Source organism: Sciurus vulgaris (assembly GCF_902686455.1).
Source record: "Sciurus vulgaris genome assembly, chromosome: 2".
Taxonomy (NCBI): Eukaryota; Metazoa; Chordata; class Mammalia; order Rodentia; family Sciuridae; genus Sciurus; species Sciurus vulgaris.
Window position 1 is genome coordinate 32,164,492 of NC_136462.1, and position 25,196 is coordinate 32,189,687.

General features: G+C 42.2%; 1 protein-coding gene and 1 pseudogene across 15 annotated transcripts in view; one reads left to right on the forward strand and one right to left on the reverse strand.

The window, feature by feature from the left end:
• LOC306653995 (dnaJ homolog subfamily B member 6-like) overlaps positions 1-25,196 on the forward strand; it is a 420,043-nt pseudogene that overhangs the window by 99,776 nt on the left and 295,071 nt on the right. The window lies entirely within an intron of this gene.
• SIPA1L1 (signal induced proliferation associated 1 like 1) overlaps positions 1-25,196 on the reverse strand; it is a 362,908-nt gene that overhangs the window by 16,286 nt on the left and 321,426 nt on the right. For 10 of the 14 annotated variants that reach the window (XM_079127085.1, XM_079127075.1, XM_079127074.1 and 7 more), the window contains 5 exons: positions 22,541-22,687; positions 18,167-18,291; positions 15,665-15,727; positions 15,114-15,232; positions 11,367-11,809 (listed from right to left, as the gene is read on the reverse strand). In XM_079127085.1, coding sequence (XP_078983211.1) covers positions 11,367-11,809; positions 15,114-15,232; positions 15,665-15,727; positions 18,167-18,291; positions 22,541-22,687 — 897 coding nt within the window. The remainder of the gene's footprint in view (positions 1-11,366; positions 11,810-15,113; positions 15,233-15,664; positions 15,728-18,166; positions 18,292-22,540; positions 22,688-25,196) is intronic. The other 4 variants (XM_079127077.1, XM_079127076.1, XM_079127078.1 and 1 more) reach the window with 3 other exon arrangements.

Here is a 25,196-nt window from a genome sequence, read left to right on the forward strand (position 1 = left end):
ACCAAGGACAGGTGACTTACTCTCATGGGCTTTGGGCTGCTTGAGGTTTAATTAACTAACAGCACGTGGTCCCAAAGCATTCTTTGGCAGCACTTCCATTTGTCAAAAGCTAATGGCCCAGACCTGAATAAACACGAGCCTTTGTTAATAATGTATCCATTCTGATTGCTCAGCTGTGACCAACGCACTTCAGCCATGTGAGATGATGACGAAGGGGAAGCAGCAGGAACCACACGGGACGCCACGCTGCCCCTACAACTTTCCTGTACATCCCAAACTAGGAAACGACGGCCCTGAGATGATACACCCTGGTGAAAATGAATGCAGACACTCCTACCTCAGTCTTCACATAGGTCAATTTCAGCTGTGTTGCATACTTAAATGTAGTCCTAAAGATTCTGGACTCTAATGTAGAAGAACATCTTTATGACAGAGGCAGCGGTTTCTTTAATGAGATCATAAAGAAAAGATTGAAGCCCATTAAAATTAAGAAACTCTAGTCATCAAAAGACATAGGAGGGCTGGGGTTGCAGCTCAGGGGTAGAGGGCTTGCCTCGAATCACATAAAAATAAATTAAAAAAATAAAGACACTGTGTCCATCTACAACCATTAAAAAAAAAAAAGACATAGGAGAAAATATGCAAAACATATCCCACAACAGGCTCCTGTCCAACTTATAACCACACTCCAAGGGCTCAATGAGACAACACGTAGAAAAATGGCAATGATCTGAAAAGCAACTTCAAGAGAGCATACCTAACACATCTATAAACATTGTGCTCAACCTCATCAATTACCAGGAAAAAGCAAATTAAATCCACAAGGGACCACTACATACCCACCAGAATGGCTAAATGAAGAAGAATTACAATGTCAAATGCCAGAAAGGATGTGAAGCAACTAGACCTCTCGTATACCACTGAATGGAATGTTCCCTGCTACGGCCACTTTGCAAACAGGTTCATGGCCTCTACACTCAAGGTACGTACACCCTACCACATAGCAATTACTCTCCATAAACTCAGAAAAATGCATACATATGTGTAGGAAAGGACATGTCTGAGAATTTGTAATATCCCCAAACTGAAAACCATCCATGTGTTCATCAACAGTAGAATGGGCAAATGAACTGTAAAAATGTCCTCATGATATAAACGTAAAAAAGCCAAGGAAACAAATGCTACCCATGACACATGGATAAATCTCACCAACATGTTGATTCAAAGACACCAGACACAGAATGACATGTATGGAATGATTCCATTTGTATACAGTCCAAAAGCCAGTCAGCAAAATAAGTCCATGGTTTCCAAATCAGCACCGTGCTTACTTTGGGCAGGAAGCTGAGTGACTGCAGAAGGAATGGGGATAGTGTGGTGTGTGGATGTTGGTGATGTTCTAGTTTGTGATGTGGGTAATGATTATGTGGGCAGGTACATGTTATGGTTTAGATGTGAGCTGTCTTCCAAAAGCTCACGTGTGAGATGAGGCAGGAAGGTTTAAAGAAATGATTAGGTTATAGCATTAACCTAATCAATGAATTAATCCCTAATGGGATTAACTGAGTGGTAACTAGAGGCAAGTGGAGTGTGGCTGGAGGAAGTGGTTCATTGAGGGCGTGGCTATGGGGTATAATATATTTTGTATGTGGAGAGTGGAGTCTCTTTCTCTGCTTCCTGACCATGAGTGAGCTGCTTCCCTCCGCCACACTCTCCCACCATGATGTTCAGCCTTACCTTGAGCCTGGAGGAATGTAGTCAGCCTTCGATGGACTACGATCTCTGAAACCATGAGCCCTCAAATAAACTTTTCCTCCTCTACCAACTGTTCTGGTCAGATCCTTTAGTCAGCAGCAAAAAAGCTGACTAAAACAGTACTTTGAAAATTCAACTGTATATATACTTATGATCTTTTTCTGTATGAACGGTATCCTTCCATGAAAACCTACCAGTGAAAGGTCAATAACCTGAAAGGAGTCCATGAGGCTAAGCACACAGAAGGGTAAAATGTGGGGGGAAGAATGGGATACAGCGCAAAGTCCTTTGGGAGGGCTTTCCATACTAATGGACTCCTACTATTTCAGACCAAATATAACCATCTCCTTTATTTGTATAACTAACAAGGACAAAATGGGCTGAAATTTTGCAAAAAAACCATAATTTTTAAAAAATGACTAGTCTTACTCTAGTACCATTAACAGTTTTTTTTTTCTCCCAAATATTATTCCAGCTAGACAAAGTAAAAGAAACCCTCACAAAACCTCAAAGGGCAACATAAATTGGAAAGCGATGCAACCTTACCTCTTGAAATGAATACCCACCTGTTTGCTTTTAAATTAAAAAAAGGAAATGCAAAACTCTTCTGCAAGTGCACTGTATTAATCAGTAAGGAAAAAATAATACTAGATTTCTATTATGGAAAGAGACTAAAAGTAGAAAGATGAACCAAAAGAAAAAAGATATAAGGAAAGACACGAAGAGGTTGACAAGCTCATGGAGGGGCACTGGAGTCACCAGAGACCCCCAAGGACACCTTAGCAGGGTAGCATCACCAAGAGAGGCTTCAGGACATGCGCGAGTGCAGCCTTGGGCATACTTGAAAACAAAGGACAGGCTTTGACAAATATATTTGTGAGTTACTCAGGACAAGATCTATTTCTTGCTTTGCAGATTTTTTTTCCCATTTTATCTACCTTACAGACACTTGTAGATGTGGAGATGTTTCAAGCCTCAGCCCTCATTGGTGTTCGAAGCGATTCCACTACAATGAAAAGTGGTGGATCAGGATCTAACTTACACAGCTCTCTTTCTGAATAACCATGTGCTTGTTTTAACTGCCTATCATGACTGGCATCCATAAGTGAGAACAGGTATGTTTAAATTCCTAGAGCCAGTTCTCAACTTCAGCATGTTAAAATACTGCCAGGTCCTCCAGAGATTCTGACTCAGTAGGTGGGAGGGTTGGTGGGGCACAAGAATTCACACTTCTAATGCTTTGTTCCCAGGGGATGCTTTGACTAGAGGGACATTTAATTGCCAGATGTTACATTGATCAACCATCAAGTATCTTGATATGATAAACACTTGTATTCAAAGTCCTGGGGCTCTCAAAGACTAAATGGTTGGTTGAAACAGAAACAAATGGCCAGGAGAATAGAAAGTAAATTGCACAGCCCATTAATTTACGAATCTTTCCTCCGTGTGGTACAAAACAGTTATGCTGGTTTTAGCAATACTATATGTATTGCAGAAAAGGGAGAGTTAGCGAACAGACTTGGAAAGGTCCAAGGAGATGGCAGCATATACACTACAGGTTTTAGAGCTCTTTCTGTTCAGCATGAATTTAATTATTACCATTATTTCCCTAACAGGCATTCAATAAATGCTTGTGCTAGATTATATTCTCTTTGATGGCAGGAATTTATCTTCAGGTATTTAACAATGCCAGGAACACAGGAGATTTTCACTAAAATATTTGTTGAGCTAAGGGTTTTTCCTTACCATTTGTTACTCTACAGAGTCTTCTAGGTTTAACTTCTTTATCTTGGTTATAGTCTGTCTTCCTTGTTTAAAGGTAAGCTCCATGATGCCTGAGGTTTTTCCCGTCTAGTTCATTACTACATTGCCCATGCCTAGAAAAAGTCCCTGGCCAATGCAGGCATTCAATCTATGAGGTAAGAAACTGCCAAATATATGATGTTAGCAATCAGGGTTTATTTGGTGTGGGGGTGGGGGGATTGAACCCAGGAGAGTTCATCCTTTTTGTTTTTTGAGTCAGGGTCTTGCTGAGGCTAGTTGAGAACTTGTGATCTTCTTGCCTCAGTCTCCTGGGCTGTTGGGATTGGCGTCGTGCACCACAGTGCCTGTTAGAAGTCAGTCTTTAAATATAAGGATGTAGTGTTCATGCAGATGGTGTGTTTTACTCATAACTGTATTTAAAACTAGATGCTGCTTTATTTTTATTGTAAGATCCAAATCTACAAATGATGCTTCTGTATTACAAGTGTCTCCTCACCAAGATAACTGCTTAAATAAGACCATTGAACCTGGCTATTGGTCTTATCTGTGAACATGATGGCTGATACCAGCTCCCGAGTGTGACATGCCGGCACACTTCTGTTACTAATTCTTAGCTCTACTTAACGACTGATTAGATTTGGGAACATAGGCACATGCAAAAACAAATGAACAATTCATTGGAGTGACTTCCTTCTTAGTGTATACAACTCACAGCATGAGAGCAGCACACAGGAGGCAGATGAGCTTCACCCAGGAGTGCTTCGGAACCAGGCACCCTTGTGCACTAATCCCAAAGGTGTCAACTTAATACAGCTGGGAGGTGCCTAGAGACTGGGCAAAATCTCTCCCCAGGTATGAATGCCAGTTGAGGACTACTGCTCGAATCCAGCTGAACTCTTCATATTGTTATGACTTGGTCAAAATCGGCTTTCTCCTTGTCCAGATCCAGAAGGGAAGCCAGGGAACAGTGTCTCTAAAGCCATGGTCTGTGGTGTCTGCAGGTGATGATGTACGTGAAGGTCCTGGGCTAATGTCAGATCTTCTAGAGTCCCAGAACTCTGTATTTTAAAACCCTCTGAAGGATTCTCACATTTCCTGGGGTTTGAGAGCTACTACATTAGCCCGTAAACGCTCTAAAATGGGTCTGTTGCCTCTTGAGGTTCCACCCTGGCAAGCTGTGGGTGAGTCTTCCTGAATTTGACAACACTACTGGCCTCAGACCCCCTGGAGGGCAAGCACCCACACATTTCACCTACGTTTCTTTGAAGTGGGTTTCGTTACATTACAATGGACATAAATTTGACAGCTTCCTGATTTTTAAGGGGAACTGCAGCTGGGCTGTTTCATTTTCCTAGAGGTTTCATGTTAAGTCAATATGCTACAATTCTGTTACTCATGGTGACTTTCACGGAATTGTGTCAAAAGGTAATGAACCAATAATATGGAACAAAAAGCAAGAGTTATATTGCAAGTGACAACTGCAAAACCTGTTACTTTTCTCACTGTGTAAAAAGTGAGTTTAAGTGTGTCTGGCCAAAGTAAATGACCAAGAATTCAGTCAGGGTGTCCCTAGATGCTACATGAAAAGATGATGACTTTAATTTTATATAAACTATAAGGGTCCGTCCCCTTGCCTAAAAATGAAATGACTTTGGATTCTGTTTGGCCATCCCAGGATTTTTAAAAGGAAGGGAACACCGCCCCCCCACCACACACACACACCCACCGAGTACTGCATGTAGAAAGAGGTGAAGGGACAACAGGGCGACTAAATCTGAGGCTGAATCTGTCCAAATTTCTCACGTTGATCTAATGCTCAAAGGGGACCATGAACCAAATGTGCTGCAACCTGTTATTTTACGTTCCCAATTGTGAGGGAACTTTATAGGAGGGGATGGCCAATCTGCAAAGGATCTTCTCATAGTGGGCACTGACTGCATCTGCTTGCTGACTTTGCAAAGGGATGAACCGCCTAGGATGGGGGAAGCTTGAATGTCATCCATCAAAGCCCCAAGTGCCAAACCTATGAGGGTCAAGGAAATGGTTCTGAATTTCTGCAAAATGACTTGAGACCATCCCTTCCTGCAGAAAAACATCTGCTGGCCACTGTGCTCTCGAAAGCTGCCAAAGGGAACACTTGGAGTCATCTACTATTCAGGCATGGCATGAAGGATGGGTTTTAGACAGGCTGGGCTTGCTAAGGATGGTATTTTCAGGGCGGGGAAAGCAGCAATTAGTCACCTGTCAAATGTCTGTGGCAAAATCTGGGCAAAGGCTGAATGTTGGCTGAATACCAAGGGGAGGGGAGCTGATCAGGTTCCTGTGATTGCTTGTATGAGTAACAAGCCTTTTGGTGACAGATAATGTGGAGGATAATGATTGAGGAGGGCTCCTCCCACTGTGTTCAACACTAGCCAATTCTGTACTACATCCAATACTGGGCTCCATGATGTGGGAGGGATCCAGGGGACACTTATTCCAAAGCATTGGGGTAAAACAAACAAGGAAAGCAGGTATGATCAAACTAGCAAGCAGGTAATCACGTGGCTGCAGTAGAGAGAACCGGCCATCTATAAGAAGCAGATTACTTAAGTACAAAGGCATAAAACACTAACAGGACAGGGTAATGAGTGGCTAGGTGTGTGCAGCAGAAGTGGCTTCAGGGATCATTGTGGACCACAAGATGAATAAGTCTGCAGTACTAACCTATTTAAAATATGAGGCTAAGGAGATATCTGTGAAACATTATCATTTTATTAGGCACAGATGAGACAAGTGTCATGTCCAAGTTTGGCATCTAAAAAGGCAGGCAGCTTGAGAAGAGAAAGTATGATTATAGGATGGAAGATACAGGACAGTTGTAGAAGCGGTGACACGTGCTGGTGAAAGGACATGCAACCAGAGACCTGCCTGAGGAGCTGATGAAGAACTGAAGAAAGAAATGACTGACAGCCTTTTGTCTTAAAAGGACACGTACAGTTCGCAGTACATTTGACAAACTCTGTAATTCTCAACACACACAGAATAACTCCCAATCAGGAGGGGAGCAGATATTAGATCAGAGAGGAAGAACCATGGGGGGCAGTGGTGACCACCAAAGGCCACAAAGCTGGGCAAACATAGACCTGAGGCATGGGCCTGTCTCAAGTGCCAAGTCTTTTTCCCTAAGTTTCTCTCTCAACCTACATGAAGGTGAAGGGTGTAACAAAATTTATTTTTCTTTCTTTTTGACCACCTTCCAGTCAATGATCTACATGCAATAACTGGTTTAAGACAAGTAGAACCAATCAAGACTTTTCATAACCTTACAGCTCCAAAATCGTCTTCATGTTCAGAAAGACTTAAGTGCAGAAAAACCACCTGTTCTCTCTCACCTGTATGCTGAAGTTCAACAGGACAAAGTGCTGACTAGGGAGACCCCTGTGACAGGCTGAGATCATGCACAAACATGTGGAGCCTCTCCCCTTGAAATCACTTTTTCTTCTTTTAAATAAAGCAACTGCATGAATCCTCATCCTTGTAGGGTGCTTTAAATATGACAAAGAATGGACTCTGCACCTTCTGAGTTTCTGAGTGGCATGTGGGAAGCCTGAACTGACCATGTCAACTGAACGAATTGGTTAGCTGCTCTGCAGACAAAGCTGTGCTGGTGAGCTCAGTATCAAGCATCGAGCCTTGGTGGCTTGGCCGAGGGCTCATTTCTTAACGTTGACTTGACATTTCAACCGCAGTGGTTCTAGTTGTCAGCCTGAGGTCACTAAAAGTAAAGTTCCAGATAAAATAACTACCCACTCCCATAAGCAAGATAAATTAGGCTAGTTCACCAGAGTTCTGCTGTATAAAAACAAAATAAAATATAATCCTGAATGTTTATTGTGTGCAGGGCCACAAGGCAAAAATTACAAAAAATCAGGTCGAGGTAAAAAGAGGTAATTACATCTTTTAAGAGAAGTTCTGGGTTTGAAATTTAAAGGCTACACTATTAGATTCTGAATTAGCCCATGATACTTACAAAAAAATAACACTTTTATCTTCAGAAAATAATGTGAAAGAGTGGCAAGTGACTGCTAAAAATAGAAAAAAAATGCAGAAAAGATTTAGAGGGGAAATGTTATAAAGACAACTGAATCATTTCTAAAGAAAGAAGGCATATTGGGCTGGGGATGTAGCTCAGCTGGTAGAGAGCTTGCCTTGCAAGCATGAGGTCCTGGGTTCAATCCCCAGCACCACAAAAAAACAAACAAACAAACAAAAAAAAAACCCGGCATATTGTTTATATACATACCATACCAAAGGTAGTGCAGAGACAACATTTAAGCACAGGCCTCTAACACACAGAGGCACCTACCCAGTGCCATGGCAGCTGGAGGCCTGCCTTCACATTCAAGGAGGCTGCAGGTGGGAAATCCTTTCCTGCTACTCTTAAGAAGCACAGCTTTTCTGGCATGAACAGTTAACTTACCAGTTTAACCAGGAAAAGCCCATTCATGACAGTGAACTGTACTGACAGCCGGGGACAGATGTTTCTCTTGATCTTTAACCCCTCTAATGTCAGATATTGACCAACTATGGGGAGATTCCAATCAATATCTGCAGATCAGGTGTGTTATAAAGTCCTATTACATTTTGCAGATTTTCAAAACTTTTATACAGAAATGATTTTACTAAAGGTTTGTGCTGTACAGGAACTTTAAGTATGCTTTCATACCAAAACACAAACACAAAAGCACTACAACTCTGTGCCAATATCGATGTGTCTGTATAATAAGCTTTGGAATGCAGTAGTGGTTTTCTAGAAGGGTCAGGATTTATGTGACCTTTAAACTGATTAATTGGTAGGGGCCTTGATTTATCAAAGAGGGGGGCATGTGCTTATCAGAGCACACTGGCACCCGTGACGCAAAGGTCAGGATGAACATGCTCAAAGAGATCCTCCTGTACCCATGGCAGTGAAAACATGTGTGACCAGCTACGTGGGGACTGATTGGCTATGGGGCTCTGACAGGGCTGAAAGGGAAGCAAAAAGAGGACCCTTTTGAGACAAGCAGAACCGCAGGCTAATGAGGCAGGTACAGAGGTCGGGACACCAGACAGGATGGGGCAGGACGTTCCAGGAGAGAGGACCACACACAAGCACGAGCAGGGTTTTCAGCTTCTGAGGGAGGTCTTGACAGTTCCAGCAGAAGACACTCCACTGGTCACAGGACTACAGCACGCTATACCAACTGAGGAGGTGCTGACCTCCAAGGTGGGCAAGAGGAAAGGAAAAGAGCACAGGTGGCAGGAACGTAGTAAACTGGAATTACTTCTGCCTCTCCTATACTCATCACAAGTCTTTTTCCTTTTGTTTCTGAGTGGTTCATTTTAAGATCTGAAAGTGAAATGGTCATTACAAAAATAAAAATGAAAATCTCTCTCTAGATTTCCAAGCTTCACAGAAAATACATATATTCTAGGGAGCAACACGTTAGAGCAATTAATAGACTTTTTAATTATAGAAGGTCTTCAGTATGTATGGCTCCTCTTAATTGGAATACAACAAGCCTATGTAACTACCAAACTGCATTAATGTGGTTCTCGTGGGTGCCACAAAAGACCTGCACAGTCATCAAGGGAGACTGGAGGACAGAGGAGGAACAGCCCAGCCAGAAATATGCAGTGGAACTTAATCACTGTAATTTAGATTTTGTCACCAAGTCCCAGGTACAAGCTTTTATGCAGTCAAGAGATCTCCACATTAATTGCTGTTCCTGTCTTCTGAGGACACAGACACTCTAATTTTCTGTGATTTTCGTGTCTCTAACCATGTTCATTTGGTAGCTAAGTCCCCTTTTCCTCCAGAAAAAAGAGGGCTGTTGAAGCTGATTACCCAGCTCACTCTGCCAAGACCAACAGGCTGAAGTTACAAAGCGTGCCTGTTTACCAGAGTCTAGAAACAAATGTGACTCAGCCCTTCGGTGGGTGGGAAGCCCTGCCACCCTCCCTGAAAGGCCACATTCTTCTCTTCTGCAGTAAGTTCGACTGTCAATAGAAGCGCTGTTTCTAAGTGATGGTTGAAATGATTCTGCACGGTCCACCTGAAGCAGAAGATTTAGATGATCCTTTGAGGCCTTCTGGTAGCTCTGGTCAGCACATCTGGACGATGCAACCCAGGTGCCTACATTTTTGGAGGGCTCTGTAGGTCTCCTGGGTTTGTCAGATAATGGCACTGCTCCACCTTCTGTGCTTCAGGGACAGGGGCCCAGTGTTTTCCCACCTTCTTCCACAGTGACGCCAGTCCTGACAAGAGCTCTAGGACTGACTTCCACTGCCAACACATCAGGTCGGAGAGAGCTCTTCGAGTGGAACACCATGCTTAAGAAAAGGTGCCTTTCAAAGGAGGAGCCGAAAACGGAAGAAACAGGAGTCCAACAAAACCTGGAAAAACTACCGAGAAAGCACTCTAATGCGAAAGATGTCTCAGTCAGTGCACAGTGCCTGGTTAACGAGAGGCTGGAAAATGCAAAGACAGCCAGTGGAAGCTCCGTGCCCTGGGATCGGCTGTGCTCCTGCAGCGTGAGGCCCAGCTCTCTGTTCTGCTCTTTCAAACACACCTCTTGAGTCACACTGTTTCCTGAATCATAGAAAGGTGGTGGGATGCTGGGTATTCACAATATGGGAACACTTTCCCAATGTCCTTTTCACTTGGGGTCACGGAATTTGCAGACCTAAGGTTTATTTTTAAATCTGGAATGTGGGAGTGGTAAACAGAAACAAACCTTGTAAAGTGCTCCCTTAGGGCTCGGAATCTTGAAGAGAAGCTTAAAAATTTCATCAGCAAGAATACAGACAATGAGAAAACCGAATACTTAACTGACCAAGTGAAATCCAAATTAAGTCGAGGATGTCTCTCTCAGGAAGGTTATATGGGGTTTACTGACAGATTATCTACCTAAATTCTCACTTGAAAAGTAAAAAGCTAAATTAAGTTTCTCTACTTTTTTTTTTTCTGTAGGGCATAATAACAAAAGAGACGGAGGAGACAGATTAGATACACTCTGTCACACAAGTTGATCAGTGGCTGACAACAAGGGGAGGTAAGAGAAGAAATCACCACAGAGATTAGGAGACCCAGAGACAGCAAAGGAGGGTCCCTCCTGAGAGCAAGCATCCCATCAGGCTTTGGATTTTAGAGGAAATGGAAACAGTATTTATCTTACTTAGGGGAGCGACGGCCAAGGATGCAGGAAAATGTGTACTTTTCTGTCCTAAAAGGTAGATGGGATGTGTCTAATTTTAGCCACACTGTTCTGTTGGGCACCCCCCTCCCCCCAACACATCACTGTCAGGAGCCAATTACTGCAAAAAATTACCATGCAAATGTCAGGTAAGTGATGTTCTCAGAGAGAGAGGCTGTAGAAGGGATGTGCTCAGCATTGTGAAAAATGCAGTTAGTCTTAGGAAAGACCCCTTTCTTTTAAAAATATAGCCAAGATTCAAAGAGAAATCTTCAAAAGACTGTCCCTGTCTATTCTCTATTGCCAGCTGAGAACCAAAATGACAAAATCACAAAACTCCTTTCTAATTCTGGGCTGTAGTTAGGAAAATTAAAAATAATTAAGTAAAATTCAACTTTAAACAGAATAATTCTGCAAACATTTGAAATAATGCATGAGGATTGCAGGATCAGTGCATTTTGCAGGCAAATAAATGACATAAAACACACAAAAGTAGAGCATGTACATATGTACACGGATGTCTACACCCGCCGCCTCTGCAGCCGAGAGCCTCAGTGCACACCCCAACCCACGCACACTGGGGTGAGGCCAGCAGACCCGCGAGGCTGGAAAAGAGGTGGAGGCAGTTACCTCGTGTGGGAAGCGGCGTCGTTCATGCTGAAGCTGCTGTTCTCCCTGGTCAGAGGGCTCGAGCCGCCTGGGCCCTTGCTGTGGATGTCCAGGCTCAGGGAGGACTCTGCCTTCCGGTCCAAGCCGTGGCTCTCTGTCTCTAACGTCCGGTCTGCCATGGAGAGCACTTCGCTGGAGCTATGCCACAGGGGTGCCACTTTCTCCTTGCCCGGCCCGGAGCGAGGCGACGAGGTGGCAGCCCCCAGAGAGGCTGTGCTGCCGTGGCTGGGGCCGTAGGAGGTGGTGTCGATGCCGCTGTCGGCGGAGGTGCCCTGCAGATAGTTATAGCTGTTGAGTTCGGATTCCGTGCGGTCCCCGTCGTACCACTTCTCGTCGCTGTGGGCGCTGGACGCATTGCTGGAGAGGGTATTGCTACTGGAGTGGCTTGAGTAGTGGCTATCAGCCTGCAAGGGAAGTGTGAGGTACATGAGCGCACGGTCTTACCTCCTAAACACCCAGGAGAAAACAAGAGGGGACATGCCATGACGTGTGCTGTAGGTGCAGAGTTCTAAAGGCACAAAGTTCCAGTAACAAGTCAAAGTAAGATACAAGGTGCCTGAAAAACCTCTGGATGTGCATCCATTCAGTAGTGTCCACGACAGAGAGAGCAGGAATTTCTTTTGTAAATGATCCATTTCATTATCTGACTCATACTGAAATATCAATAGGATCAAGGAGCATTTTCACCAGGAAAAAAATCTAAATTGTCCTCCAAGTCCTTAATATCTTAAAATAGAAAGGACATGACATTTCCAAAGAGCTTATAATTACAAAGGATGCTTGATTCTAAAAGCCATACTGCTCAGAGCAGATAGAAGGCTGAACGTAAGACATATTATGTCTGAAGACTCTCCTTTTCCTTCCCCAATTAGTATCAACCTAGGAGACAGTTTTCAAGGAGTGCTTAGAGGCTAAATTTACACAGAGGTGCCAGGATAATTCAATGGGCAAAAAAATCAGTCTTATCAACAACTGGTGGTGAGACAACTGGATATTCACATGCAGAAATGAATGAAGTTGGATCTGTACTATACAGAAAAATAAACTTGATAAGGACCAAAGATTTAAATATGAGAGCTAAAACCATAAAACAACTAGAAGAAAACCCAAGTATAAGTCTCTGTGACCTTGGGTTATATAATGGTTTCTTAGCTATGACACCAAAAGCATCATAAAGGAAAAAAAGATAAATTGGACTTTTATCAAAATTAAAGACTTTTTGTACTTCAAATAACCCAATCAGAAAATAGCCAAAGATTAAAATAGACATTTCTTCAAAGAAGATAAACAAATGTCCAATGAGTACATGGAAAGATGCTCATCAGTATCAGACGTTAGGGAAGTGCAAATCAAAACCAGAGCCAGACACTACTCTATACAAACCAGAACAGCTACAAGCAAAATGGCACTCAGAAACCAGGGCCACGGCTGCCAGGAAGGTACAACAGGCAGCTGCTGTGGAGCATCTGCAACTCCACTCTTGGTGTACACTCAACAAACACGAAACAGCGTCCACACAAAAAATGCATGTGGATGTTTAGAGGCATGAGTTGGAACAGTCAAAAAGTAAAACAACCCAAAAGACCGTCAGCTGACGAATGGATATAAAGGATGGTATATCCATACAAGGGAATGTTATTTAGTCACAAAAAAGGAAAGAATTACAGAGTCATGTTACAACATGGATGAATCCTAAAAAACATTATGTTCAGTGAAAGAAACAAGACGCAAAAGGCCACATTACATGATTTCATTCATGTGAAATGTCTAGAACAGGCACATCCACAGAGAAAGAAGATGAGTGGTTGCCTTGGTCTTGGAAGGGATGGGAAGAGCTGGAGGTAACTGCTAAAGGATATGCAGGGGGGTTTCAGTGGTGGTGAAAGTGTTCTGGAATTAGATCATGGTGCTGATTGCACAACTCTGAATATACTAAAACTTACTAAATTGTATGTTAAATGGCTGAATGTTACGGTATGCAAATTATGTCTCAATAAGAAACATGTACAGAACCCTTTCTACACAATGGCTCAGTTGTTTAGGAAGAACATTTTATGGAGTTTACTAAGGAAATATTATTTTAAAAGATAACTGAATAAAATAGCATTTTGAATTGGAAGCAGGGAGCCCAGATACTTGCTGAAGATAAAAGAGAGAAGGAATGTGCATGTGCCTCTTAGTGGAGGAAGAAACATGCTCTTTACAGGCCCAGACCAGGGGCAGGAGGATGTGCCAGTTTCACCTCAAAGTGAAACATCTCTTCTCCTTGAAAAATAAAAATCCCAGGGCTGGGGTTGTGGCTCGGTGGTAGAGTGCTTGTCAAGCATGTATGAGGCACTGGGTTTGATTCTTAGCACTGCATATAAATAAATGAATAAAATAAAGGTCTATCAACATCTAAAATAAATTAAAAGAATAATTGGAGTTACTTTTTTCCTGTAACTGTAGTTTTTCTCAGTAACAATTTAGAAAGTGTGTTTTGAAACTTTCATTTATTTATTTGGTTCCAGGGATCGAACTCAGGGGCACTCAACCACTGAGTCACATCCCAGTCCTAATTTGTATTTTATTTAGAGACAGGGTCTCACTGAGTTGCTTAGTGCCTTGCTTTTTGCTGAGGCTGGCTTTGAACTCGTGATCCTCCTGCCTCAGTCTTCCAAGCTGCTGGGGTTATAGGCATGTGTTGCTGTGCCTGTCTCATTTATTTTAAATAGGGAGGAATTGACTATAACAGTCAATCTGGAGCCCCCTGACTGGCACTGAGTCCTTTAAATATCACTGGTCCGAACTGAGATGGACTGAGTGCAAAGTAATGTGAAAGCTTCTAGAGTGATACAATGTGAACTATAAATGTAATTTGAAATTTTCTAGTAGCCAAAAAATAAATAAGAAACAGGTAAAATTAACTTTAGTAACTTTTTTATCTAACCTAATCTGTCCAAAATGTTATTTACTATATAATCCATATACAAATTACTAAATAATTTCACAGATCAGTCGTGATAATCTATTATTTCCAAGTAGAACTGTGGCAACACTGCATTTCCTCAGTATATCTCTCTCCAAGAGCAATAGAGTATGCTCTCTTGGTTTTTTAGCTTCAGTAGTCATTCCTCAGGACAAAACTTTTATGACATTTCTCATTAAAAGTCTTCTGAGCATCTTATAAATCAGTAAGTATGAAATGAAATATTTGCCCATCAAATGACAAGAATATAAACACAAACCCCAGCGAAGAAAGAGACTAAGGAAATAACTGCATTGCACAGTGGTCACCTCGTATGGGTAGTACCTGTAAGCAATAAGGAACTGTGTGCAGCTGCGAAGACAGGAAAAGCAGCAGGGAGCTGGAAGGGAAGCCGTCTGTCCCCCCTAGCAGTATCCCATTCCTGCAACTGTGTAAGCACACAGCATCCCTTTCTCACACAGTTCTATTCCTAACACCTAAGATTTAGGATTATGAGTGGACCAGGTAACCTTCATGCAGACCTGTGAGGGTTGGGGGCAATCTACCTCAGCTGAAGCCACCTTAGGACCATGGCAGCAGACGTTCCAAGGCCATGTTAGCAAGTGCTTCCCCAACCCCCATCAGAATGACTTCCTCTCTGACCATGTAGTGCAAGAATAGAAGGACTGGTCCCATTTTCACAGTGCAGGAAAGTAGTTTGCTAGGAATCTACAGTTTCTGCAAGTTTGCAGTTAACTTACATGCCCTTGTTTGTTTGGAGACAAATGAACCACTGGATCCTGCCGCATTAATCTCCCACTGGGGCTCTCTCGGAAAGCTGGCAGTACCTTTGATACTGCTGGGAGATGACATGTAGGCTCTGGAATACAGCATAGGCCATTATGGTGCAGGTACTAAACGGATACAAACACATGTTGACAAATGGAGAGGCTTGCCATTGCATCTCTCAGTTCACTGACCAGCCAACTCTGATTTCAGCAGTAAGCTTGTTAAGTCTACACAATAGACAGCATGTCAGAAACTAGGTGGCTGATGGATAAAGCTTGCAGCTGGTGACAACGTGTCACATCATACACATTAGCATAGCCAAGTACCACCAAACCAAAGGCCATGAACAATGCAGCAAAGTTCGGAATCAACTTTTGGTTTGGGGGGGAAGTTTAGAATATATGGAGTAAATTTATGAAATTCATTCATTGCAAAGTGTGGCTAACCTAGCTCAGTCTACATTACCTAGACAGGCATGGATGCAATCACGTTTACTTACCATGACACTTTGGAAATATTTTACCTGTATATTCATGCTGCTCGAGGACAAAAGAATTGAAATCCTGAGGTCCTCTATAACTGTAAGCTAAGCACAACAGAAAAGACACACAGCAACTAGTTTACTTAAAACAATTGCTTCCTTTTGGACTCCAAGCTGGTGTTCAAGATGGGGCTCCAACAGAGAGAGGTAAATGATTTACTCTCTAACACACCTACAGTTAAGAGCAAGAACTCGCAAGTTCTTGAAATACCCCTCCTAAACATAGAGAATCAGGCAGCCTCCTCCTTGGATCTGACTTTCAACTATTTCCAAGGGCAGAAAGGCAGAAAAACAAACATTGAGGGGATGAGAGCAGCTATGCTTTTGCTTGCACTGTCAGTAGGTACCAGTTTACAACACACTGATACACAGACAAGTGGGTCTGCCTAATGTAAGGATCTCTTAAACATTCTCCATCAGTGCAAGTCATTAGACAAAATTGTTTCTTCAAATCGAGTATAGAAAGGTCAGTCCTTTACACATTTGATACTGTGTGCTAAGCAATGAAAATGTAAAAATCATTTTTCTTGAATTCTCCTTAGTATGGCTTTTACCAGCTAAGCCCTGGATTCTTTCTGATGTGCCAATTAGGAAAGGTTGAGTTAGTCTCCTGGAATGCTGGGATACCAAAAATTATAAGCATTTATTTTCACATTTTATTCAAAGTCTTAGATTTTGAGTGGAGAAAGGCCACCACTTACGAAAAAGACTTCTCTGGTGGGTCCTAGTGATATCTTATTATTTAAGAAACAAAGCCAACAAGGCATACCTAACTTACAGGATGAACAGACGTGTCAGAAAGATCCATTCATATTCATTTCAGAGTTCTATCTACTAAGAGTGGGTTGCCTCTAAACTGAAGTGGATGCAAAGAAAGAGGACTAGATGGAGGTGTGAGCAAGAACCAGCGTGGGTCTGGGATGAACTTCATAATCACCCTTTCCAGTCCCAGGACACACCTTCTCATTCCCTGTGCGACTTCCTGTGAGTGGGAAGTAGGACACTACACTGCATAAAGGGCTTGCTGGCAGCCTTGCTCGAAGCCTGCACTGGGAGCCAGAAAGAAGCTCCATAGTCATGCTGGAGAAGGGGTCCTTTCAGATATGTCGTTACCATCTCAACAGCACCAAAACATATGGGCTTAAAAACATTCTGTCGAGAGCAGAGAAGCAGATCAGAATATGATCAGGTTTTGTGTTGCGGTGGGTGGGATAAGAGTGGGGATGACAGATGGCTTCAATAACAAGGCACTGAAGTTATTGGAACAAAGCAAATCTTTAGAACCTAAGAATTTCTCAATTCCTGCTTTAGCTGAGTGTATCTCCATTCCCTATGTTCATGATTAGTACATTTACTTGGGCACAAGCATTAAAATAGGACACAACCACGAATCAGCAAAGAAGATAAGCAGATGGGTCTTTGCATTACAAGTTTGCCTTTTCAGCCAGGTGTGGTGGTACACACTGTGAGCCCAGCTGGCTGAGGCAGGAGGAAGGCAAGTCTGAGGCTACCGGGCAACTTAGTGACATCTAGTCTCAAAATAAAAAAAGGTGGGGATGGGGCTCACAGACAGAACATTCCTGGGTTCCATCCCCACTTAGCACCCACCCCGCCAAAAAATTTCATCTTTTCAACCCTTAAATTCATTCCTATCTTTTTATCCCATATTGATAGTAATGCTTCTAGGCATAAGATAAAGGAGGGGAAAAACCCTACCTTTAGATTCAAGTCTCTGATGTATCAACTGTATTGATTCCAAGTCCCTGATGCTATTGTGTCAAAACTTGACCTTGTTTCATGGCAAACTTTTATGGTATCAATTAGTGTCATGGTGTCATTGTAGAACAATGACAACACACACACACACATACACACACACCCCTATAAGAGAGTGAGCTATGCACCACAAATGCAAAGGAGGGCTCACTAATGCAAATCCCTTCCAACCAGCTTTTTTATACAGCTAAGATATCTCCTTAGCTGACAGCTTAATAGCGGAGAATTAATAGTGGAAAGAATTAAAAGAAATGCACATAATGGATGAAAAAGACTTCTAACCAAGATACAGATGTGGCTAAATCATTACATTTCTTCTAACTCTGTACACAGTTGTTTTGTATTTTAAACTCGACATTAAGAAGACCAAGGAACCTTTCAAGGCACTAGGCAAAAACAAATGGGGAGGAAGGCACTTAGGATCTGAGGGTTTGTCAGGCTGATCTTTTAATCTTGGTGCTGAACCTAATTCCTGAGGCCTTTCTATGGCTAAATTTGGGCTCATTTAGAATTCCCTGACTTTTCTCTCAGGTCTTAATTGTTGCTTTCACTTATACCTAGTTTAGCAGACACTGAACTCTAATGCACATTAACTAGGGCTCTCTTTTATAACACAATACTTAAATGTCATCATTAAGAGGTGGTCAGAGTTATCATAAAAACTTGTCATAAAAACACTTGCTTTTTTGGTAAAAATCAATTACTTACCCATCTGGTCAGCAATGCTATCTTCACTTCTTTGCCAGTTAGGTGTAGACTTTCCACTGCCACCAAGATCTGACTGGGTGTTCTGCCTGTCAATGGAGGCTGGGGATCTGCGGCTCACTCCAAACCTGTGGTGATTCCCCCGAAAAAAGGCAAAGACACCATCAGATCTCACCATGAGAGGAAGGCAGTCCTGTGTGTAATGAACTCAAATCTAACAACAGGTATTACCAGCTTGTGCGTACATGCCCGAGCATGTGAATGTGCCTTGTGATATGCGCATGGGTGTGGAAATGTGCATATTGGGTTCAGTACACATGACTCTGCTCAGAAAGGTCACTGTCAACTGTTCAAAGGGCAGGAGCCATTCTCACTAAGCTAACTTGATGTAGCATGAGAAACCAGAATCGTCTGACCCCCCTGTAGCCAAGCTCAGGCTGTCACTCTCAGCCAAAGGAAAAATTTCACAGTTTAAATGTCTTACGCATCCTTCAAATGGTGCATCCTGGAGGTTAGTTTTCTCTTAACTCAGTAATTTGCAAAATCATTAAGTCATTCATTCTTGGAACAAGTATATTCTGAGCATTTGCACTGTGGTCTGAAAGACAAAGCTATCATTTATGTAGAAATACTTTGAAAATGTCTACATTTTAAACTGCCTTTGGGAGGATCCATTTGTAAGTAGGTAAACTGGCATGTATAAAGATAACTGTCTATTTCTGGAAAGAAATCTAGTTCTTTAGTGAGCCAATTTTATTTTCCCTTGTGGAAAATAATAATATATGCTTAATTAAAGCATATGCCTTGTTGAGCAATATATATCAGCAAAGTAAATGCTGAGACCAGAATAAAAGCCAGAATGAAGAATTCAAACACTCATATGAAATTTTTCCAATTTATGTGTGGTTACAAGTGAACTTCTGACTAACCTATGCAACAAAGGAATCAACAGAGCCCACATCAATTAAGGCATGCGATGGGTGTCTTACTTGGAATCAACTGATAATTGTGTGAGCAGGACCAGCAGGTGACATATTGGAAAAAGTAGGACATTAGGAGTAGGAAGATTGCAGCCAAGTTTCAAACCACAAACCCACTGTGATGGAACAGAGTCATTGAATTTTTGTCTGTTTCTTTATGTGCAACATGGCAATTCCATTACAGAGCTCCAAGGAGGAAAAAAAAAAAAAAAAACAAAACTACATAAAGCATTTGCAAAGTAGAGAAGGCCATACAAATATTTGGTTTAGTGATGTATTTATTATATCATCTCATTTATTATATCATCTCCCTACTTGCTTGGGCATAAAAGCTACTCATTTACATGCCCAATCACAAAGTTCACTAAGCAAATTACCTTACGTATGAACATAGCCATTAATAAAAGCAAAAACCTTGATTTATGGAAACTTTGGTGAAAGTGGAAAAAAAAGAAAAAGAAAAAAAGAAGGATTCACAATTAAGGTTTTTGTTATCTCCTCCTTTAGAATTCTTGTGTAGCTCTGAAGAGCAAATACCCTTAAAATGATCCTATGATCTTATTCTAAATTTGTACTAAATTAAGACTTTTTGAAAAAAGCATGGAGACTCAAGTTAAAAATGGATTCTGATCTTGTTTTTACTTTTTGGTAACAATAGAAACTAAAGATAATTTTTTAAGTCTGAATTTAAAGCCGAATAATTTTGTTTGCTTTTAAATAAATGTCAAGGAAAGGCTGTCTTTAACTTCACCCTGTAAGACATTTCACCTGGTGAACTTTTAATTTCAGTTCTCTCACACATGCTCCACTTGGGTTCGAGCCAGGGAATTAAGGATACAAAGATCTTGTCCTTGAGATGTGCTGACAAAACTTGTTCTGAATTTTATACTGTGTCTCTTTTGAAGAGTTTAATAGTGCCTCTGTTACAGGAGCACTCCATAGCTCAAGGGTCACAGCCAGATCTGAAAGAGGCTGAATGCAATTCTTTGGCTGGCAAATGCTCACCGGCCCCCAGCTCCGAAACACCTTCCTCATGACAGGCTGGAACCACCTTCTCTGCACCTTTCATCTGTTGGTCTCAGTCACCCCCATAGCCAAGCCCAATCCCTCCTCCGAGGTGCCGGAAGAATGCTGTGTGGATACTCAGCTCCGCGGTTCTCACTTTCAGCTTGCACATCCCCACTGTGCTGCTTGCCCTGGGCCCCAGCTCCTCTCTGACCCACGCCCTCCCTATGGCCTGGCCTTGCCTCCCCAGTACTCCTCAAAGTGTGTGGCCTAAAAGCACATCTCCAAGGAGGGTAGAACAGGCTCCATGTCTTTTAAACAGTGTTGCTTTCTCATTACCTGTCATTCCTCATTCCAAGCTGTCTAGGTGTCCTTTCTCTCTCATTCAACTAGAGCAGGTATTATTAATCTCCCTCATAAACTGCAGCTCAACTAATTTGGACATTCTCACTTTCCTCGAGTCAGGGAATGGGCAGGTACATGCCATGCAGAGCTGAGCCAACTGAAGTGGAGGGAGGAAACCACAGCAGTATGTGGTTCATGGACAACCCCTGCGTAGTGATGGACTGTTAGGATGTCATGCAAGCTGAACATGAATGAGTCTGCAGCAGAGTACACACACTCCAGTTTCACTGTCAACTTGAACATATCTGTTTTTACTGGGTAAGTTGTAGAGTAGATGGTAAGGGTGACTTCAGGACCAAACCTAACTCAAGAGAAATGCATGTGAATGACTGGATGCCTCCCTGATACAGACAAAATTTGCTTGGGATCTAGAAAAAAACACTGTAACATATTTTCAATATCACTCTGAGTAAAGAAGCCATTATATAGCATACCCAACAATGCCAGGTGAACTCTCAAACAATGGGAAAGCCCTTAATGCCATCTATGGCAGAGATTTAGCTATTAAATACCCAAATGAATAATTACTACCTCATTAACAGAAATTTGACAGCTAAGTATTAGCATCATGATTTTAACATTAAGATGCACCAAAACATTAGTGTTTCAACTTGGGTTTTTGGTATACATTTAAAGCATATTAGATATAGAAAAATACTTATTTTTTTGTTAAAAACTCATTTATATTTTAGTGCTGTACTAATGCTAAGGTTGTGGTGAATTCTTATTTTGGAATACCAACCAGGCATTTAAAATCAATTAAAACAAGAAATAATTAGTTGGTTTTGTAGTGCAGTACAATAATATGTAATTCATAAACCTTTAGTAGGGACTCATGAATAAAGGCTGAATTTTTTTTCCTAATTGTCACTGAAGCAATTAAAACAAGAAATGTACGTTTTAGACAGGCCTTTAAGAGAGTCCTAGGGAAGAAAGGGGTGGGGAAAGCAAGTTTTATAGTGGTTTTATTACCTACTTTCTTCTAACATTAACATTTAGCAACAACGAAATCACACCTCGTGGCTGTAAAAAGCAGCAAAGTACTAAATAGAGGAAATACTCATTATGAGGGTATTATTAGTAAGCACGCTTACTTTGTGACACAGTGATATCTCAAGAAAGTAACCAAGTAGTGTGTACATTTATTAAAGGTATATTTTGGGGAAATGTGGAATAGAAATAGCAGTTTTTATGAATACCTCACATTTGATTTTCAAATGGTTCAAGTTCATTCTCAAGTTCCTAGGGCGCAACCCCAGCAGGAAGTCTTTGATGGTTCTTTCACTCTTCCTCTGGTGAAGGGAGCCTGTGTGCGCCATGCAGTGTTTTGCGGCTAATTACTTCCTAGCTTCAGACATTCCAATCCTGTTTCCCTTTATGGTGGCCTCGAACATCACACATATTTCACTTTTTACTTTGTGTGTGTATATGTGTTGCTGGGGACTGAACCCAGGACCCTGCAAGAGCTACCTTCCCAGGCTACTTGGCAAATTTTGTCCAAAGCAAATAGTTACTTTTGGGTTTGGGCATTTAGTATTTTCAAGTGAAGATTTTAAAAAACAAACAAAACACAGAAGACTTAAAAGAATAAGAAATAATTTAAAACTCTGGATTTTTCTATCATTTTTTTTCTACATCAACAGCAATACAAGCTCTAGGGCAAGTCGTATTCTACCGAGTTCCTGCTAGAGGAAACGTGATGTGACCAAATCCCTCCTGTGATAACAACCCATGTCATAGAGAAATGGATGCAATTTGATTTCTCTGCCATTGAGGACTTCCTAGAGACTAGAGAATGATAAATTTTTTAAGTGATTTGAACCAGCCATTAAAACATTTTCCTATCTGGAATATCACCTATATTTCCACTGTTGATTGCAAACTGATCAGGGATGGCTGAATGAAAATAATTTTTTATGTGGGGATACAGATGAAAGATGGCGATGTTGATCAGAACCATGTACAACGGGACAAATGGCATACCTACCCTTCGGGCATGGATTTCTGTCTGTAAGTGCCCCCCCCAGAGCCAGTCTCGCTGGATGAAGACAGGTTGCTAGGGGAGTTACGACACTGGGATCTTGCTAAAGCCATGGATGAGACTGTCACATAGATGTCTGAACCAGGAGACAACCTGCATGTGCAAACCAAAAATATGAAGTCAACAATTCAAAGGGGAAAATCCCAAGGCAACGCATGATGGATAATATCATAGAAATGCGACAAAGGCAGTGGCTTCATGGAGATAGTGAAAATGAAGCCAGCTGGAAGCCTACAAAAGAAACTTTCCCATAAAACTACTCCCTGAGGGAACAGCTGGAAAACTGCCTTGAAGGGGTGGGGTGTGTCAAAAAATAACAGGAGAAAGAAGGCAGCAGAAAAACATGTATGCTTCCAAAAGCTGCCAGAATTCTGTTGGCTGAATTGCTAATGCAGTCTCCTCGTATGGCAGAGCAGAGGATAATTGAACCCAAGTGACGTTAACACAGTAATTAATTCCAATTTCTCACACTAGTCCTCCCAGAGTATTTGACCACAGTGAGACCAGCACATTCTTTGTATGGTTCTTTGTCTTCCAATTTTATTACTCAAAGTCTGGAGTCAATATTCAGACTTTGCAATCAAGTATTTATAATTTTGGTTGACAGTAGCATCGCCATGTAAGAACCTCTGTGGGGGAAAAAATGCCCAGAATCCTAGAACTGCAGTTGCCGAAGTTCATTAGGATTACTGAATTCATATCATTTCACAGTAGAGCTGTACTGTGTCCTGGCCCCTGTTAAATCTTTTCTAAAATTTTGGCTCCCTCACCCTGCCAAGTGGCTGCTGAGGCAGAAACTGGAGCTCTGTAATCAGACAGACGGAGTTTCTCCCTCTGCCTTCTCTAGGCAACGGGGCAATGCAGGGATATCAGCAAGTGATGCTGACGGTGCTGACCAGGTATAAACTAAACCTTGATAGCAGCAGGATTTTATTCTGAATGCAAATCCTGGCCCAAATCCCTGGACTCTTAAAGCAGGTCAGGTCAATTCCATTTAATAGCTGAGGAAGTAGAATCTAAGTTACTTGTTCAAGGTCACAATAAGCCAGGCTTCCTGATTCTAAAACTGCTATCTTCTATGCCAAATTATTGCTGAACCTTAGAGAAGGTTGGTTTCCTTTCCTTCCTTCTTTTTCTTTCTTCCTTTCTTTTTTTTTTTGTACTGAGGATTGAACCCAATGGCACATTACCACTGAGTTACATCCCTAGTCCTAAAATTTTTTTTTTATTTTAAGACAGGGTCTTGCTAAATAAAGTGCTTGGGGCCTTGAACTTGCGATCCTTCTGCCTCAGTCTCCCGAGTCACCGGGATCACAGGTGTGCACCGCCATGCCTGGCGTCCTTTTCCTAGTGATGTGGTTGTCAGTGGGTCTGCAGGGGCATGTGACTCTGCACACAGCACTAGGTCAAACACGGTCTGGGAGCCTTGGGACAGAACCAGGCTCACTGGAACAGGTCGTCCCCTCATGAGTCCATGTGCCTCTGCAGCAGGGGAGGAACGCGGTTTCAGGCACAGAAGCCTTAGAGATGGGATAAAGGAATCGCATCCAGAAACTTTTCTAATAAAAAAGAATAAGAATCAATTTTTAAAAAATTGTAACTCCCAAGCTCCTTTATGTCCAAGAGGCAAATCTGAGTTAGAGCCAGAGTTCTCCCTCACTGACTGCTAGACATCTCCATAGAATACCTGCACCAGCAACTCAAATCAAACCTCTTAAAAGCTGTTTGCCCATTCCTCAGGCCCAATATCCTAGTGCCCCAAACCCATCTCGCCTATATTTGTTATCTCAGCTAAACATCGTGAAGCCATTTTCCCTTCTCACCCCCTCTCAGAGTCAGCTGATCTTATTAAGTTCAACAACAATTTACTGAATACAAACTGTGTCCCAGACACCCTGGGTGCTGGTCTTAAAACACAAAGAAATATCTGGTCTCCAACCTGCTTGTTTTCCATTGAGTTCTCTCACTCCAGCCCCAACAGCCCTCTGGGTGGTCTCCTGGCATCCAGGTGTAGCACAACCAGCCCCTGGTTTCCAGGCTCTCTCCATCCCCCCAACCCTCCCGCGATTCCTCCTTCATCAAGTCATCCAATTGCTAAAAGCCTCTCCATAGCTTCTCTTTGTCTACAGAATATAGAACAAAATTCCTGGCACCTTCCTCAAGGCCCTGAGTCACAGAGCTTGCCCCACCCTCATCTCCGTCCCCCTTTAGCTGCCCCATGCCCCCTACATGCCGGACAGGTGAGGATTCCCATGCTAAGACTGCACTCACACCTTCGTCCGTCTTTACCTCTACCTGGAATGCCTGCCCCCTGTCCTACTCACATAAAATTCTTTCAAAGCTGAATCTCAGAGGCCTATCTCTGAACTCACAGAGTACAACCTCCTCAAATCCTGCAACTGTTTCTTGCGCCACAGCAGAATATCCTCTAGAATGGCTAGTTTTTTATGTGTATGTCTCTCCAGTGCATTCTGTCCCAAAGGGACAGGACTGAGCCTTAGTTATCTGTACGTCTCTGAGTGCTTAATCCATATTTTCTGAATGAAGAAGCCCCACCAGCAGTGTATAATATGAGGAACAGAAAAGGTTCAGGACAAGGCCC